Consider the following 16205-nt stretch of genomic DNA (forward strand, 5'->3'; position numbering starts at 1 on the left):
TGTCAATCTGGGGTAGGAGGGGGTTGCGAAAATTGAAAATGCGGAACTGGGGGGTGCAAAAATTGCTCAGATTGTCCCTTTAATATGGGTTTTTGGCATCTTTTCATACAATTTTATTTTTATTGACATAAGAATCAGTTACAGTAGAATTAGAACTAATAAATAACAATAATTTGCAATGCAAGTACAATTCATGTATACAATTAATCAATAATTCATGTATGATCTGAAATATGCAGAAATGCAATTAAAACAACAATAGTATACATGTTTCCAATATTATTTCATGATGCAATGTTAATGATCAATTTTTTTTTTCAGACTCTAAAACTTGGACTTGTGCGCAACTTTCTTGATAAAGCTATGGATAAACCAGATGAAAAAGCAATTACTTTAGCACTTACAGCTCTAAAACAAATGGTAAAACTGATATTTTGTTTTTCATATATCTGAACAAGTTTTTGTTTAAAGGTGGAGTTAAATCATGAATAACTGTGTAATCTGTTTCTGTTATAGAATGCCTTTGATGAAAATGAGGATTTAACCCCACTTGGTTACCACCTTGCTAGACTCCCAGTCGAGCCAAAGATTGGTCGTCTCATTCTCTTTGGTGCTATGTTTTGCTGTCTGGATCCAATTCTTACCATAGCAGCTTGTTTAAGTTTTAAAGACCCTTTCTTCACACCACTGGTAAGTTGTCACAGCTATACCTACTACCATTATGTTTTTGTATTTGTTATGAAGGCCTTTTTGAGTCAGCCTCGCTGTAAGAGCTACCCTCATAAAAGAAAGTTGAGTAAATAAATAAGCTAACACAGTTAAATTCTGTTTTGGTGAAAAAGGAGTGATAATTTAAATCGTGGTCAGTTTCGTGTTTACTAGGCCTTGACCTAATTCTGGAGTCATGACTTAAAATCCTTACTCTCCAATACATTTCAGCTGATAAAGTGGAAACCACCAGCTAAATTGATGGAAAATATATCAAATTAATGAATAAAAGCTTGAAAATGCCACACCCCTACATCGTGGTTGTATTCCGGTCTTCTTTAATAGATTAAAGTTGTTTAGAATATATTTAGCAATGCTATTATTATTACTATTTTAAATTATTCTTTAAAGGGCAAGGAGAAGGAGGCAGACGTTCAGAAATGGAAGTTGTCGTGTGGATCTAAAAGCGATCATCTGATGATGGTGTATGCTTTCCGTAAATGGGAAATGGCTCGTGCTACAGGTGCGCAAGCTGAGAGGGCGTTCTGCTGGGATAATTTCATGTCCCTCGGCACAACAAAGGTCAGTAATCCTAAATGTAATGTTTTTTGCTGCTCTTTGTTATGTGTTTATTTCTTTGATTTTGTTTCAATTGTAAAATTTGGTTTGGATGAAAGTCCAAACAATTAATTTTTGAGTGGGGTTTTTCTGGTGGTGAATTTTGTAGTACACTGTGAACGATACCTGCTTGTTCACAGATACAGTACTATATACCGCATACATAGTTTCCAGGCATCTCATTGTAACAAAAAGTAATGACTTTAACTATCCCTCCTATGACATAGGTTGAATGATAGTACATAAATTCCCAGAGAAAAAAGTACTATCACATTAAATGATAGTGCTTTTTTCCCTCTCACGTTGTTAGCTCTAGGCCACACTTATAACATCCCTGTGTAATGTATGACATGTATGGACGGTAGAAGGGAACTGCGACCTCTACGATGAGAGAGATTGGCCCTTTGACTGCCCAGACCTAGGAAGTAGGCCTTTGGCCCTGGGCCTACTTGCCATATTTGGTACTCTTATACATTACTTTTTTTAGGCTGCCTAGAATCTATGTATGAGGTATATAAAACAAAGATTGACTACTCTAGATTCAGGGAATAGTTAAATCTACAGCTACCCGGTGATGTAGAGACCAGAGCCTACTATCTTCCGAAGGGCCGAAGCTCAGCTACTATCTCTACATCACCTTGGGGCAGTAGATTTTACCATTCCCCTCTTGAGCTATCAGTATTTGTATACTACATATACACATGAGCCACTGAATTAAAACGTCTCTTTGAAAAGACGAATATGATTTATTTTTCATCGTTTCTCTCCTTCATTCACCTGTTTATATAATTTATATAGTTAAAGAAAATACATGAATGTATATTTTACATATTTTTCAGATGTTGGATAATATGAAGACTCAATTTTGTGAACTATTGTGTAACATTGGATTTGTGATGGATAAAAATTGTAAGCAAGATGAAGCTAATATCCATTCAGGTAAACAAAGCTCTGGGAATATTTTCCTTTTGTTCATGTTTTTCTTGACATTTGGGATGGTGTGGTGTGGTGGTGGTGACTGTGATGGTGTTGTTTTTGGTGTTGGTAGTAAATTTAATAACTGGAGTTGGCATGCTCAATATGTTTGGAAATTGGCAGTATTAAATGCAAAGTGATAATACAACAGCCTTTTTTTTTTCTTTTTGGTGCCTGTGTGATTATGCTAATTTTCATTTAGATAAATAAAAGAATAATTATAGATCAATAAATTTACCCTGAAAACAACCATAATGGTTCATTTGTGTCCTTGAGCAAGGAACGTTTATCTACATTGCTTCAGTTTACCCAGCTGCATCAATAGGTACCAGCAGATTGCTGGGTGTAATCTGTGGTGGACCAGCGTCCCACGCATGAGGAATATTTAAATCTAATCTGCTTCATGCTACAGAACCTGGGGATAAGCTCCAGTCCCTATGAGCCCTGGTGGCTCAGCAAGGATTTTTTTTACCCAGAAAACAACCATATTTGCCAGGAAAGAGCTATAATTTTTTAATTTTAATAGATACATATTTATCTTTTTCAGACAATGATCAGTTAATTAAAGCTGTCCTGTGTGCTGGACTTTATCCCAATGTGAGTCAAGTTAGTGCAAGAATGTTGAAAAAAGGTCCACGGTGAGATGCTTACAACATTTATTTATTATTTATTATTACTTCCTTGTAATCACATCATCCAATGTATCAGTGGTGTAACACCTATACGCTCTCACTGGCTAAAACTTGGGGCCCTGGACCTTTAAGCCGGGCACTCAGCCATTTAAGGTGTAAAACTTTAAATATGCTGGAATGGACAAGGGATTCTTTCCGTACCCCCTATGCCCTAAGTTTCCCCCAGCCTCTAGGGTAGTAGTAGGGCTGAAGAAGGTTTAGCGAGTGGCCTCACCCTCTTTGTTATGTCATTGCAAGTTACCTCTATCCTGGTAGGTTTGCATATTGTACCATTTGCTGATTACTAGTGGAAAAACATGAAGTAATTCCTGAGACTGTTATTCTATAAATAAGTACTTGCGGAAATAATGTGAATTGCATATAGTTTGCATAAATTAATTATAGTAAATAATTTGTATTCCATTTATTTAGCATACTTTGCAGTTGTATAAAGTGCCCATCATCTAAAAGAAATCATGATTATCTAATAGCAATTATTGCTTTTTCTTCCTTACACTTTAGTGTTAAGTGTTACACAAAGCAAGATGGAAAGGTAGACATACACCCCAAGTCTGTAAACGCCAAAGAGACCAGTTTCCCTAGTAACTACCTACTTTATCATCTGAAACTGAAATCGTCCGGGGTAAGTAATAGTGTAGCTTATGCCTCAGTGATCTTATTCCTTGCACCTGCAGAGTATTTTACATAGAATGATAGATCAATTACATGGTAGTAATGGTAGGAGAGGGACGAGGTTGGATAAGCTAAACTATGCTGCTGATTTAGTTTTTATTCTTGTGCCAGTAGGTTTAAGAGGAATTGCCTATCTGGTTTTAATGTTATTAAATTATATTATTCCAGGGTTATTTCTTGTACATTCATTTATTAACTGCCCACAACAGGTATCATTTCAGTCAGGTAGAGCAGTTACCAAAGCTGTTTGCGGTTCTGGCTCTCAACTATTTGGTTGGGGTTTAAAAATTATTGCTGGCCTTTGTTCTTCTGGCCCCCAGCTGGCGCTGTTGTTATTAAAGTGTTGAGCTATTAAAGTGGTATTATGCTATCCCATCAGGTGTACCTTCACGATACCACCATGGTAGAACCGTACCCATTACTCTTCTTTGGTGGTGATTTGCACGTCGGTGTTGATGAAGACGGACAAGAGATCATATCTGTAGATGATCAAGTTACATTTAGATCCCAGGAAAGGATAGCAGCTCTTGTTAAGGTCAGCATACTTTTCAACATTACAGGAGTATTTTATTTATTTTAATTTGCATCCAACAACAGTAACTTCCTACTTTCTCACATCAAAACATTGTGATACAATGTGTTATAAATTGTTAATCAAAAAAATTTCATACTGTTTACTATTATCATATTAATTTTGTATATTAACTAGTTTCTTTTTATTGTTTGTTGTAGGACCTCCGCAAAGAATTAGATAAATTATTAGAAGCAAAGATCACAAGACCAGGATTAACCAATTGGAGCAAGAGGTCAAAAGAGGGGAAGATAATGAGTGCTATTGTTGAACTGCTGACTATGTATGGACCACGACAAGAAAATGACGGAAGAGATGAGGATTATGATGATTTCTGAGAACTGAATTAAAATGACACTAAACTATTGTCATGATGGACGGACCATGTGAAGGGAATGCCCCAAGAGATGGAGGATCAAAACCACTGATGATGTAGTAACTATGGCAACAATTTTAAATCAATAGTCTCAATTGCACATAACTGTGTCACAAGTTCAATACAAATAAAAAATCATGCAGTTTAATGCTATTATCAGCATTTTAACAATATTGTAAGTGTGATCCGTCCGGTGAAGCAGATCATGGAAATTTTAAATTGAGAGCTATAAGTATCCTATAACCAATTCTCTTTTGAGATTTTCGGGGTGAGATGCCTTGAAGGATTGAAGAATTAATGCAAAGCGTTCAAATGGCACCTGCCTAATACATCATAATATGCTTGAATTTATTACAAATCAACAAAGAAAAAACAATGGTATTTTAGTTTACAAGACTATCTCTTCATTTAATGATATACATAATGTAGTCCATAATTAAGTTGACAATGGACAAATTATTTTCAACATAAAAGCATTCAGAGAGTGGTATTTCCAGACATCTAGATGTGTCATTGGGAAAAAAAAACTGACATAAAGTAATATTTATTTTGGTTTATAATTTTGTCATTACAAAATAGACAACTGCATCACACACTATGGTTGTTTTCTATTAAAATTCATTTGTGTAGGCAGGTTGATATTACATGGAAAATGGTAATTCTTGCTAATGATGCTATGACATAATTAGCTGGCTAAAAACTGACACTTTGTATCGATTGGTTAACACACTACAAACTTCATTTAAGAAACAGAATACAAGGACAACTTTCAGCTTCCGGTTAAGCACTGAAAATATCATTATTGGAAGCATGGTACTTGAGAGAATAAAGTATAATTTTTGAAAGATGTAATGGTGTTTTATTTTACCAGGCAACAGTTAATTTAACTGTTCCCTGGTTTTACCATGGTTCTACTGATGTTTAGAAGTACATTTATATAATTTGAAAAAACATCATTATTGGAAGCATGGTACCTGAGAGAATAAAGTATGATTTCTAAAAGATGTAATGGTGTTTTCTTGCTTTTTTTAACCATGGTTCTACTAATGTTTACAAGTACATTTATATAAATTTAATGCATACTTTTTCATCGGACAAGAACTAGAGAATATAGCAGGATCCAGAGATGTCATAAAAGGGGCTACCCCCAAAAGTGGGGCCAATCAAGATAATACAACCACAGGGGGTCAGGGGCATTTCCCCGCAAAAAATGTTTGTATTCTAGATTCCCGAAAAAAAAAACCTCTGAGGAATTTTGGGCGATCGATTTTTTCTTTCTTTTTTACCTTCCAAAAGAGGGGCCGGGGCCATCCTGGTCCCCCTAAATTACCCCAGGCAATATAGTAAAAGCAAACTCATTGTAAAATCCTATGAAGCTCTAAAATTGCATCAAACAGTAATGCAACATGGCAACTTGGTGACGAAGAGACAGTAAAGATAAGGCTTGACGAGTGAAGAGATCGTCATTTGGTATGCTTGGTGAGTGGAGTCTCTGTTTTTAGTAGGCCCATTTTTTACAGTAGTTGCCTTACTGCAGCTTCATGTGGCTATGTTGACGGGCTGGCACTGTTCATCACAGAACATAGCCGTGCCAGTCTTTCTGCATCGAGCCAAACACATTTACCATCAGCATGTCTGTTCCCATGACCACCGAGTGTGAACCAGCATGAAACCTCATTGGCCAAACAACATAGATAACAAACACTTTTCAACTGTATTCGATTTCTTGATGTCTAGAAAAAAAAATTCCAAATACCGTAGTGATAAAGAACAATTTTCATTTTCAAGCAATACCTGCCAATTTTGTTGGGGTCCAAAGAGCGAGACTAAATTATAATGTGTATATAGCACCATCTATCTCTTGTTCATTCAATATAGTGCCCTCTATGGAATAATCACAAAATAAAGCGCCCTCTATGTTACGGATTACAGTCCTCAGTCGGTATAGTAGCTTCATTAAAAGGAATTTATAATTATATGGTCAAAAGTATTATGAATTGTTGGGTATAATCGGCCTACACATTTTATTTTTTTATGGTGCGTGAAATAAGACAACATAATAAATAAATATATAATAAATAATATATAATAAATATATTATATATATAATAAATGTAAATTAACTTAAAATCTGCAAAATAAGTAAATTACAAAATTATATTTTTTTTTCCAGTATATCGTCACTTTCTGTTAAGTTTGCTTTTTTTTTTTTTTTTATGTAATCATTATTGTATTATTATAAAATGTTTGTGTTTGAAATGAAATAAAATAAAAAAAAAAAAAAGTAAATTACAGTACGCAGTATAATAAAAATAAGTAATCTGGAAATGTCAAAATTCACATAATCTTCACTATACTTACTTGCATTCTGGACAATAATAGAACACGGTTTGACCTTCATCAGCTGACCTTGTTTGTCGGGTGTGAAAGTGCAGTTTGTCGTGACCACATTTTACACACGGCCTTTCAATCTATAAGAAATTCAAAAAAGGGAAATCTGACTGCTTAAACATAGTAATTAACAATACTGTTTAGTGTTTGTTTAAATAGGTTTTTTTTATATCATTTTTGCAAAAAAGTGGAGCAATTTTACATAAAACATACTGGATTTGATGATAAGGAGAAAATCAATGGGAAATCAAAGCAAACAATTACATTTTTAATCATTATATAGTCTTGTAATCATTATATAGTCTTGTAAGTCTTAGATATGTAGGTTATAGGCAATGCAAAAATTATACAGTTGAACTTGCTTGTCGAATCCAAAATGGCATTAAAAAATTGTTTGACTTGTCTTCGATGAAATTTGACTTACAGATCATTAATTAATGAAAAACACAACAATTTGGCATGTACAATTAGATCAAAATTATTAAAGTTAGGCAAAGTCGACTTATACTATGCAAGTTTAACTGTATTTATAAAAGTGTAGTTTTGAAGCTTAGCATATACTGACCAGTGTTCCATAGTCTTTCTTCGTTTCCTCATTTGAAACTGTTGTTGTCCTGTTCTTCCGGGTGTTAACTTGAATATGGGTGTGATATACAACATTTTTGAATTCCTCTAATTTAAAAAAAATAACAATCAAATTATAAATTCAGGACTAAGCCAGAGAGAATTTTGTGGATCTTGTTTTTCTTGGCAATGTCACCCTTATCCTTTTCTGCTGTCATCACTGTGTATATGTAACACATACAGACTCACATGCAACCTCAAAAACCTAAAGAACGTTCAGCGATCACCCACACTGAAACTGATGATGGAGTGTGTGACCATGTTTTGCAACCTGGTAGGTACATGTACGTGACTATCGGCCGTTGAGAGCGTGACACCATGGCACCGCTAAAATTTTCTTTCAGCAACTTGACTGTCTGCACAGCCCTCTATTGTTTGGGCTGCAGAGGTCGTATGTATTTTTTCCCCTATGAACCGAAAATACTCATGACGTAGCTCACATTTTCCTTTTTGACCTTGTCATCAAACCAATTTTTTCCTACTTTGTGAGGAGTGTGAATTAATTGCCGAAAGTTTTGGTTGTCAAAAACATGCAATTGTTTCAGAAAAGATAAGTTTATTTTAAATTCTGTAACTTTGTTGATATTTGATGGAGGACAATGATTTTGGTATCAATGTAATGCTACGTTACCTGTAATGCTCAAATGGTACTAGCTGCAAAGGAATTACTTGAATTTGAATTTTTTTGTCATGTACTTAATGTACATAGTTACTAAACCTGAAATATTTAAAATGCGTGATTTGAAACGCGGGCTGGGAGCCAGCAGAGCCCCCACCGGGGTCCAGGTCTACCCAGCAGTACGACAGGCTACTCTAGCTAGGCCCTCTACTGCTAATAATAGGCCCTATGCCCAGCCTAGTGTAGGGTAGCAAAAGGCACTTCTAGGCCTAGCCTAGGGCCTAGACCTTGGCCTAGTAGTAGTAGCGGCTAGTCCTAGCTAGCCTAGCCGATGAAATTACGGATTAGGCCTAGTCTAGTACAAAGTGACGATATAGGTAGGGCCTTGGCAAAGCTCTACTAACCTCTTGCATCTGTCTGGTATGAACAATTTCTACATGATATCATAACACTTCCTTTAATAGGGAAAGGAAGAATTGTACCACAACGTGGGCAAAACTCTTTCGAAGCACAGTAAACTTCGTCCATATTTCCCCCCCAAACAACAACTAACAGCGTCTCGCGTCAACTTGCATCAACTCACATCAGTACGCGTCAACATTGGTAAATTCTTAAAATATAATTAAAAAACATCAAATTTAAGTATCAACTATCTATGAGACTCAATATTCTTAAAAATAACTGAGACTTCTTACTTCTTACTAGGCAAATTGGTTTACATTTTTATCTATTTAAATTTTTATCATTTTTATCATCCTGATCATGGAAGTGACAATTCACTGTCACCATCACCCACAGCATCACCCTGTGGTAGTGATAAATATCAACATTGCTTCTCAGTCACCTTTTCCAGTATATAATATTGTAAGGCACAAATATAAAATTATTTATTTTCAATTCCCATCACTGCTCTCCTTGTGAATTAAAGTTGAAGTTGTTTAAGTGTTTCAGCTGGAGGGCTGGAATGCAATTAGTTACGATAGCCCACCGTCTTTTGGAGGAGACATTTAAACCGTTGGCCCCGTGTGCAAGTCAAAGAACTCAGTACACTCTTCAGAAAAGAGTACAGAATTGGCTCTGGGTGTACTACCCAATCACCACCACAATAAGTCTTCTTCAGACTTTTTTGGGTTATCTTTGGTGTTTGAATAAATCAACTACAAAATGACCACAAAAGTTTTGTGATGAATGTACATGAAAGGGTATTACAGAAAAAATATAAAACTAGAAATGAATCTGAAATCCAGGAATTGTGTTTTATTGATTTTACTTCAACAAATCTTCAATACAATCACAATCTTAATATATTGCACTTACAGGCTACAATGACAATCTGCTAATTAAAATTTTAATGTTAATTAAAATTCAAGTAAGCATTGATCCTAACTAAGGTGTTAACATAGTAACTCCTTGTTCTAATAAATTGGAAGAAAATCACGACACACTGTTTATAATACAAATAAAAATTAAGTACACTTGGAAGTACGAGTTAATTCACTATCATATAGGACCATATCCAGGGGGTATGATGAGGGATGGGTGCGTATACACCCCCGCACCCCTCTCATCCCCAATGGCAATCCTGGATACTGCCCTACTTCAAGTAAGTTACCTTATTTAAATATAAGTATAGAAATTGCAATCACAAATTTAGATGGATTTTCTACAGAATTTTCAATGATAATTACTGTAGATCTTGGCAAGGTGACCTATGACATAAATGTTAAAGGTCAATAAAAACTATCCATCCTTGAAACTATAAATATAAAGGCACTGATTAAAAACAAACAATGGGCAAATTCAAATGTCATTATTATGCAATTTTGCACAATCCAGGGGACAGCTTGCTTATTAATAGTTATATTACTTAATAGAAGTAATTCACAATTTCATATTATTCTTTATCAGTAAGTTATTAAATCTTATAGCTACAGTGATCCTATTTCCATTAAGGTAATGCAATACAAAAAAGCCACTGTGTTTGATTGAATGAAATAAATAAGAACTGATGAATGAGAACTAAGTGACATAAACTCATGATATAGAGTATATAAGACTATGAAACTGAAATAAAGTACAATCAAAGACAACACTTAATACACAATGAAGTTAAACCAATATAAATAATAAAGTTAAAATTTAAAAAAATCACAAACCACAAAGATTAATTTGGAATTTCAATTATAGTATTTAAATGTCATTATTCTATGATAGAATCAAAACTTCTATGAATACAATTTTATCCTATACATTATCAAACATTTTAAACATTCAAGTCAAAAGGAGTGGTTACAATTGTTCATATGTATAAAGGGATGCATGATTAAATCATTTAATTACCAGGTTAAATTCATAATTCATAATTCCATCTTATTCTTATGAACAATCTAATAATTATAATTCATACTATAACAAATAAAATTAAGTTTATACGAATAATACACATAATTAAACGAAACTAAAGAGTACATAAAATATTTCAATTGTAGACAAAAATAAAATCTGTTCAGCCAGTTTGGACCATTAACATAATACTGTTTTTAACACATGTAAAAAACAAACTGTTGTAAAGAAATAATAAAGTTGGTTTTTTGACACAATGTCAAACAACAATAACCTGAAGATTAACAAAAAAATTATGAATCCAAAATTATATTTATGAAAGTATAGTTTTGTTCAGCCATTTTGGACCATTAACAAAATACTGTCTTTGAAACCAACTATTGTAAACAATAATAATCTAATACAGTTGAAATTTTATGATACAAAATGTCAAATAACAATAATCTTGATATTAACAATATATAAACTTCATAATTCAATAATATTTATATTAATGAAGGGCACAAGGTACATTTTTAATATTTCAAATATGTAATAAAACAAAAATTATATCATAGTAAGTAAACAAATAATATAATAATAGTGTGACATGTTGACTGCTAGGCACTTTTTCCTTGTTGCGAAGGCATAAAGGGTGCCACCATCATGCAAATCATTCCATCAACTATAATGAAACACAAACAAACATAACAGCCTTTAATTTTAGATCATTACTTCCGGGTACTTCCCTTAACCTCCAGAGCAAGAGTTCGGGGTCTGGCGACCACTGAGACATGACATGTGGCGTCCTTGGTGAACCCAGCGAATGCGTTAAAATACTATTAAATACTGTATAATCAATACAATACCAAAAACAATGCGAAAAGAGTGATAAATATATTAAAAATAATAATGAAAAATAATAATAATAATAATAATAATAACAATAATAATAATAATAATGAATAACAATGATAATTACCATTAAACTTTAGTACAATAAATTATAATCAAGATGCTACAATAATAAATACTGGTCAATTACAATAAATAATTATTAGTTACAATATAGAGGACTATCATAATAATTATTATTTATATAAAAATATATAATCAAATAATTATTGACATAAATACTAATACTTTAAGCAAACATCTGAAAATAATTGTTATTCTTAATTCTACTGAAGCACTTTTCTCAATAAATTCTTAAATACACTCAATTATTACAGGAAAAAAAATGTTTTAAAAATGCTCAATGGAATCATTTAATTTACAGGTTCTGAATCCAGACCTATGTATTATTTAGAACTTTGTTAAATATTCACTCTTAAAAGGTTATGTATATAAGACATGTACCATATCTAGCTCTGCCTAAACAATACCTTCCAAATAATTGACAATGTCAAATATATCTGTACAAAAAATTGTGTCAAAATCTTACAGTATGATTCTGACACAATTTCTGTATGGAATTAAATTATATAAGGCAATTTTATCGATTCATAATTTTCTTAAAACAATTAAAATTCATAATTGTTTGTACAAAAATTAAAATTTATAAAACAATATCTGTCTTGTTATAATGATATTGAGCTGGCAGTTATCTTATAATGCTTATTAAAATGTAAACATTCTCAAAACCTCATCGTCTAGTTGGTTAAAAGGCATTGGACTGCCAATTTAAAGCATTTCTGTCACATCTGACCTTTAAGCATTATTTTTTGTTATGATGAAGACTGTCCTCAACAGTTTTAGTATGAAGACTGCCCTCAACAGTCTTTGTAATATGAAGACTGCCCTCTACAGATCTTGTGGCAAGAACTGCTCTTCTCTGCTATTATTTCATATCAATCAATCTCATTGGTTCACTTGAAATAGTTTAATCCAGTTACCATCATAAATTTTTCAATAAATAGATCGGAATCTAGGAATGCTATATGTGCCGCTCGGCCTATAAGAGAATTGGCAGACGACTGTAACGCGTGGTGTACGTCATACCGCACAAGTTCCACGTTTGGATTGTCAACTATTGGTTTCATGATGTTTGTCAGCATTTCGTTGTACACAGTTCCTGAAATATAAGACAGAGTCAATACAAGTGAGCCATTATCATTTAGAATAGTAATGGTTTATAACCTAGTGAAGGATATTTCAAATGAAAATTATGTCTTGAACAAATTAGATGCAAACATAGTTGCGGCACAAGAGATTCTCTGACGAGTTGGGGGAGGGGGGTGTTCCGAAGTCCCCAATGAGTGGTCTAATGTACCCAACAGGAAGAGTCAATATCAACCTCAGCTTCCACTATGTTTTGAGAAAATTTTAAGAATAGGCAAAGGAGCGTTTCCTGACAAACTTACAGTATAATCCCGACAAAAATTATAATAGGTTTTCCGGAAAGTATATAATTTGACTATTTTTTTTATACATTATTATCATAGTATTAGTAAAAATGGAGGAAAAGCAGATGTAGATGAACAAATTTTAGGCCTACTGCAAATTCAGAAAAATAATCAAAAAAAGTCTTGCATATAAAAATTGATGGTGAAAAGAGTGACGTTGACTTACCCCAGATGTACTTGTCTTTTTCCGCTGCCTTGCATTTCTCAACTCTCGCAGAGTGCAAAGGAACGTAGCGATCTTGAGATGAGCCAACCAAAAGGACATTCTTAAACAAAGAAAACCCTAGAGAGAAATTAGGAAATTTGGAAATTAGAAAATTGAGTTATCATCAAACACTTATCATCACCATTGTCCTCACAACCCCCACCATTATCTCCATTACTGCCACAACTAACCCCCACCCTAACCCCACCACTATCACCATTATTGTCATAACTATCAATATCAATCCCACTACTATCAATATCACAACCTACTACCCCCACCACCATCATCAACAACAACAATCATCATCACCACCCCCATCATCATTACCACCACCACAAAAAGAACCACCATCATTACCACCACCACAAAAAGAACCATCTTCATTGCCACCACCACCACAAACATCACCAAATGAAAGCAAAGAAATTCACTGAGATGCCTTCACCTGGTTTTTCACTTAATTGATACAGGAATGTCTGTCTGGGGTCAGGATTATCCTTCAAAGTCATTTGAAGTAAAGAAAATGACTTTTTCCACTTCTGCATAAACCACATCCCTAGTAAAAAATAATTATAATAATAATAAGTAAACATTAGTCTCATATAGCATTTCATGCCAACCAGGCTCCAAACTTCACATTTGAAATAGCCGACATTGGATCAAACACATACTCAGTTCCCTGGGACGAATTATAACTTTGCACCTGGTAATCAGTTAAGTTTAAGTTTTAATCAACCTGGTACTCACTTGACCCCTGACCTTAAGGTTGAGAAGCAGAAATGCAACTGCTGCAACAAACCACTTCTACTAATATATTTTGAATACTTTTACAGTAACTAAAAGCATAAATAAAATATATTTCCATTATAATATGGAAATATATTGATATTTATATTGCTTTCCGAAAGGAAAATCCACTGTTAAATTTTCAATAGTGTTCTGCCTTCCAAAAGTTTACATTTACATGAATTTTTAGATACAGGTTTTGTGTGATGCAGGTTCTCTGATGTGCTCTGCTATGTTGGTATTAAATTATACAACAAAAAAACAAATGTGTCAAAGGTCATAATAAGATACGTTTAAAATCATACATTTTCAATTGAGTATCAACTTAAAACAAACTATAGTATGCATAAAAACAAATAAACAGGTAACACCTTGTTTTGACTAACAATTTATATTTTAGCAATACTGTACCTTCTTCAGGTGATTCACTTTATTCACCTGAAGAAGCTTGTCCTAGTGAAAGCTTGTTTTTCTAAAATAAGAACAGTTAATTCAAAACAAGGTGAATATCAGTTATATTTGTATTCACTTTTAATTGAGTGATACAGCACGCATTTTTGTTCTCATGTAACATATATAAAGCCTACACTATCAAATTTTATGTGACAAAAAATGTGATGTGCCCATATACTGTATGAGCATGATGATGTCATATTACATTCAAATATGGGCATATCACATTTTTTTTTCACATAAAATTTAATAGTTTGGACAAAGATTTATTCACCTGTGTTGACTAGAGTGCTACTGTTGAACAGTTGTCCAAGATGCGGGCCAGATAGCGATAAGAATGTGTATAGTTTGTCCAGCCAAGGTTCAAAGTCAGGCTTGGACAGTGCTGACCGGACTATCAATGTACCTAGTGAATGTCCAATAAAACTATAGAGAAAAACAAAAGGATATTAACTGGGAAAAGCATAAAGTGCCATAAGAAAACCAAGATTACTGAAAATTATCCCTCAAGAAAGAATAATTAATTTAGTGAATGCACAATAAAACATTAATAATCCAACAAAAAAAAAATATATAATACAAGTACAGTACATAAAAAACCCATTAAATTTCATAATGGGATGAAGTATATATAAATGAAGTTTATCTTAAGCCACTTTCAGGCAGACGGGCTGGCAATATAGCAACAGTGATGCCTGTATGCTTACCAGCATGCATCCTTTTATACTAAACTAATTTTGTGGTAATATTGCCATAATATAAGGCCTTTCTGTATGAATGGATTACGTACTCTAGCATGTCATTGTTAATGTCAATTGTACAAAATTTAAGTTGGAATGAACCATTATGCTAGGCCTAGATTTCTGAGATAACCGGCCTACTGTACCTTACTGTACACGTTATATCAATAATTCCAAGAATTTTAATTTGCTGTGTTTTTCGAGGTAGTCAAACACCCTTCCCCTAACTCCCAATAATACTATGTAAATGAGTTTTAAGGATAATAAAGGTCAATTTTATTATTTTGTAGTTCATTAATCTAATTATCCTGAACATTGGCAAATTTCTTATCAGTCAAATTCACCCCTATACCAAAAATTCTGTTCACCTTTTCTCAACATTTGTCCAATTCGTTATCCTTATTTAGGACTGAATAAAGTAATGTGGGAATGTGACCTGCTTTCTTTTCAGACACACGCCGGAATGCACAGTAACAGCAGTATTGCGGTATTATTACTAGGTTTGAGATGGAATGCCACGTAACCCTAGTATTGCGGCTGTGGTTATGCCCGACGTATTCATACAAAAGACAATGCCGGGAAGATTCTTGCATTATTGCGGTAACAAAACTCAGTATGAAAATGGCTTTTTCTCACAAAATGAAATTCATCACCATGGTAGAATGACGTCAGTTTTTTTTATGTAAACAATTTGATAGCTTTTTAAGAGAAATGCACTTATCTACTTATAGAATATTTTATTTTATGATTGAATTTATGTCATTGATGTATCATGTTTGCAATGAAGAGAATAACAATATACCTTATAGAATGACATTTTACTTCTTAATTTCATATTAATGAAATATATACAGTACATTATACACTTTAAGTTATCATAACTCTCTATTACTTACCTAATTCTGTTAGGCTTTAACCTGAAGACTTCTATATGGTTTTTAATCTCCCTTATTAACCGATCTGTCATTTGATCAAATCCAGCAAAAGTATCACCCTAGGGGACAAATATCAAGACATAACATGTTTTGAAAACCCTTGTTACAAA

General features: G+C 33.5%; 3 protein-coding genes across 7 annotated transcripts in view; 1 reads left to right on the plus strand and 2 right to left on the minus strand.

The window, feature by feature from the left end:
* Positions 1 to 5616, plus strand: part of LOC117113220 (ATP-dependent DNA/RNA helicase DHX36-like) — a 14722-nt gene extending 9106 nt beyond the window's left edge. For all 4 annotated transcript variants that reach the window (XM_033256505.1, XM_033256508.1, XM_033256507.1 and 1 more), the window contains exons 13-20: positions 322 to 420; positions 517 to 690; positions 1120 to 1290; positions 2166 to 2265; positions 2849 to 2939; positions 3495 to 3615; positions 4045 to 4200; positions 4398 to 5616. In XM_033256505.1, the coding sequence (XP_033112396.1) occupies positions 322 to 420; positions 517 to 690; positions 1120 to 1290; positions 2166 to 2265; positions 2849 to 2939; positions 3495 to 3615; positions 4045 to 4200; positions 4398 to 4574 (1089 nt within the window). In that variant the 3' untranslated portion in view covers positions 4575 to 5616. The remainder of the gene's footprint in view (positions 1 to 321; positions 421 to 516; positions 691 to 1119; positions 1291 to 2165; positions 2266 to 2848; positions 2940 to 3494; positions 3616 to 4044; positions 4201 to 4397) is intronic.
* On the minus strand, positions 5554 to 8803 carry LOC117113223 (DNA-directed RNA polymerase I subunit RPA12-like). The gene is made up of 4 exons (XM_033256510.1): positions 8651 to 8803; positions 7569 to 7675; positions 6974 to 7083; positions 5554 to 6345 (listed from the first exon to the last, which is right to left on the minus strand). Exons 1-4 carry the CDS (start codon positions 8772 to 8774, stop codon positions 6321 to 6323), a joined length of 366 nt encoding a protein of 121 aa, XP_033112401.1. The 5' UTR covers positions 8775 to 8803; the 3' UTR covers positions 5554 to 6320.
* A 3550-nt stretch (positions 8804 to 12353) lies between these two features.
* The window catches only part of LOC117113240 (protein FAM135A-like), a 37670-nt gene continuing 33818 nt past the window's right edge, over positions 12354 to 16205 (minus strand). For both annotated transcript variants that reach the window (XM_033256531.1, XM_033256530.1), the window contains exons 14-18: positions 16057 to 16154; positions 14695 to 14846; positions 13627 to 13737; positions 13140 to 13256; positions 12354 to 12642 (exon numbers count right to left, since the gene is read on the minus strand). In XM_033256531.1, the coding sequence (XP_033112422.1) occupies positions 12437 to 12642; positions 13140 to 13256; positions 13627 to 13737; positions 14695 to 14846; positions 16057 to 16154 (684 nt within the window). In that variant the 3' untranslated portion in view covers positions 12354 to 12436. The remainder of the gene's footprint in view (positions 12643 to 13139; positions 13257 to 13626; positions 13738 to 14694; positions 14847 to 16056; positions 16155 to 16205) is intronic.

Source organism: Anneissia japonica, unplaced genomic scaffold (assembly GCF_011630105.1).
Source record: "Anneissia japonica isolate Jap-2015-1 unplaced genomic scaffold, ASM1163010v1 scaffold287593_len981703_cov172, whole genome shotgun sequence".
Taxonomy (NCBI): Eukaryota; Metazoa; Echinodermata; class Crinoidea; order Comatulida; family Comatulidae; genus Anneissia; species Anneissia japonica.

Bases quoted from the DNA above. Each gene is read 5' to 3' on its own strand.
- LOC117113223 (XM_033256510.1), bottom strand. From the start codon at position 8,774: ATGGACGAAGTTTACTGTGCTTCGAAAGAGTTTTGCCCACGTTGTGGT. The intron at 7,084-7,568 runs GTCAGTATATGC...AATTTCTTATAG, and splicing joins AGAAAGACTATGGAACACTG to ATTGAAAGGCCGTGTGTAAA. The intron at 6,346-6,973 runs GTAAGTATAGTG...TTTTTTTTCTAG, and splicing joins TATTATTGTCCAGAATGCAA to ACATCAAGAAATCGAATACA.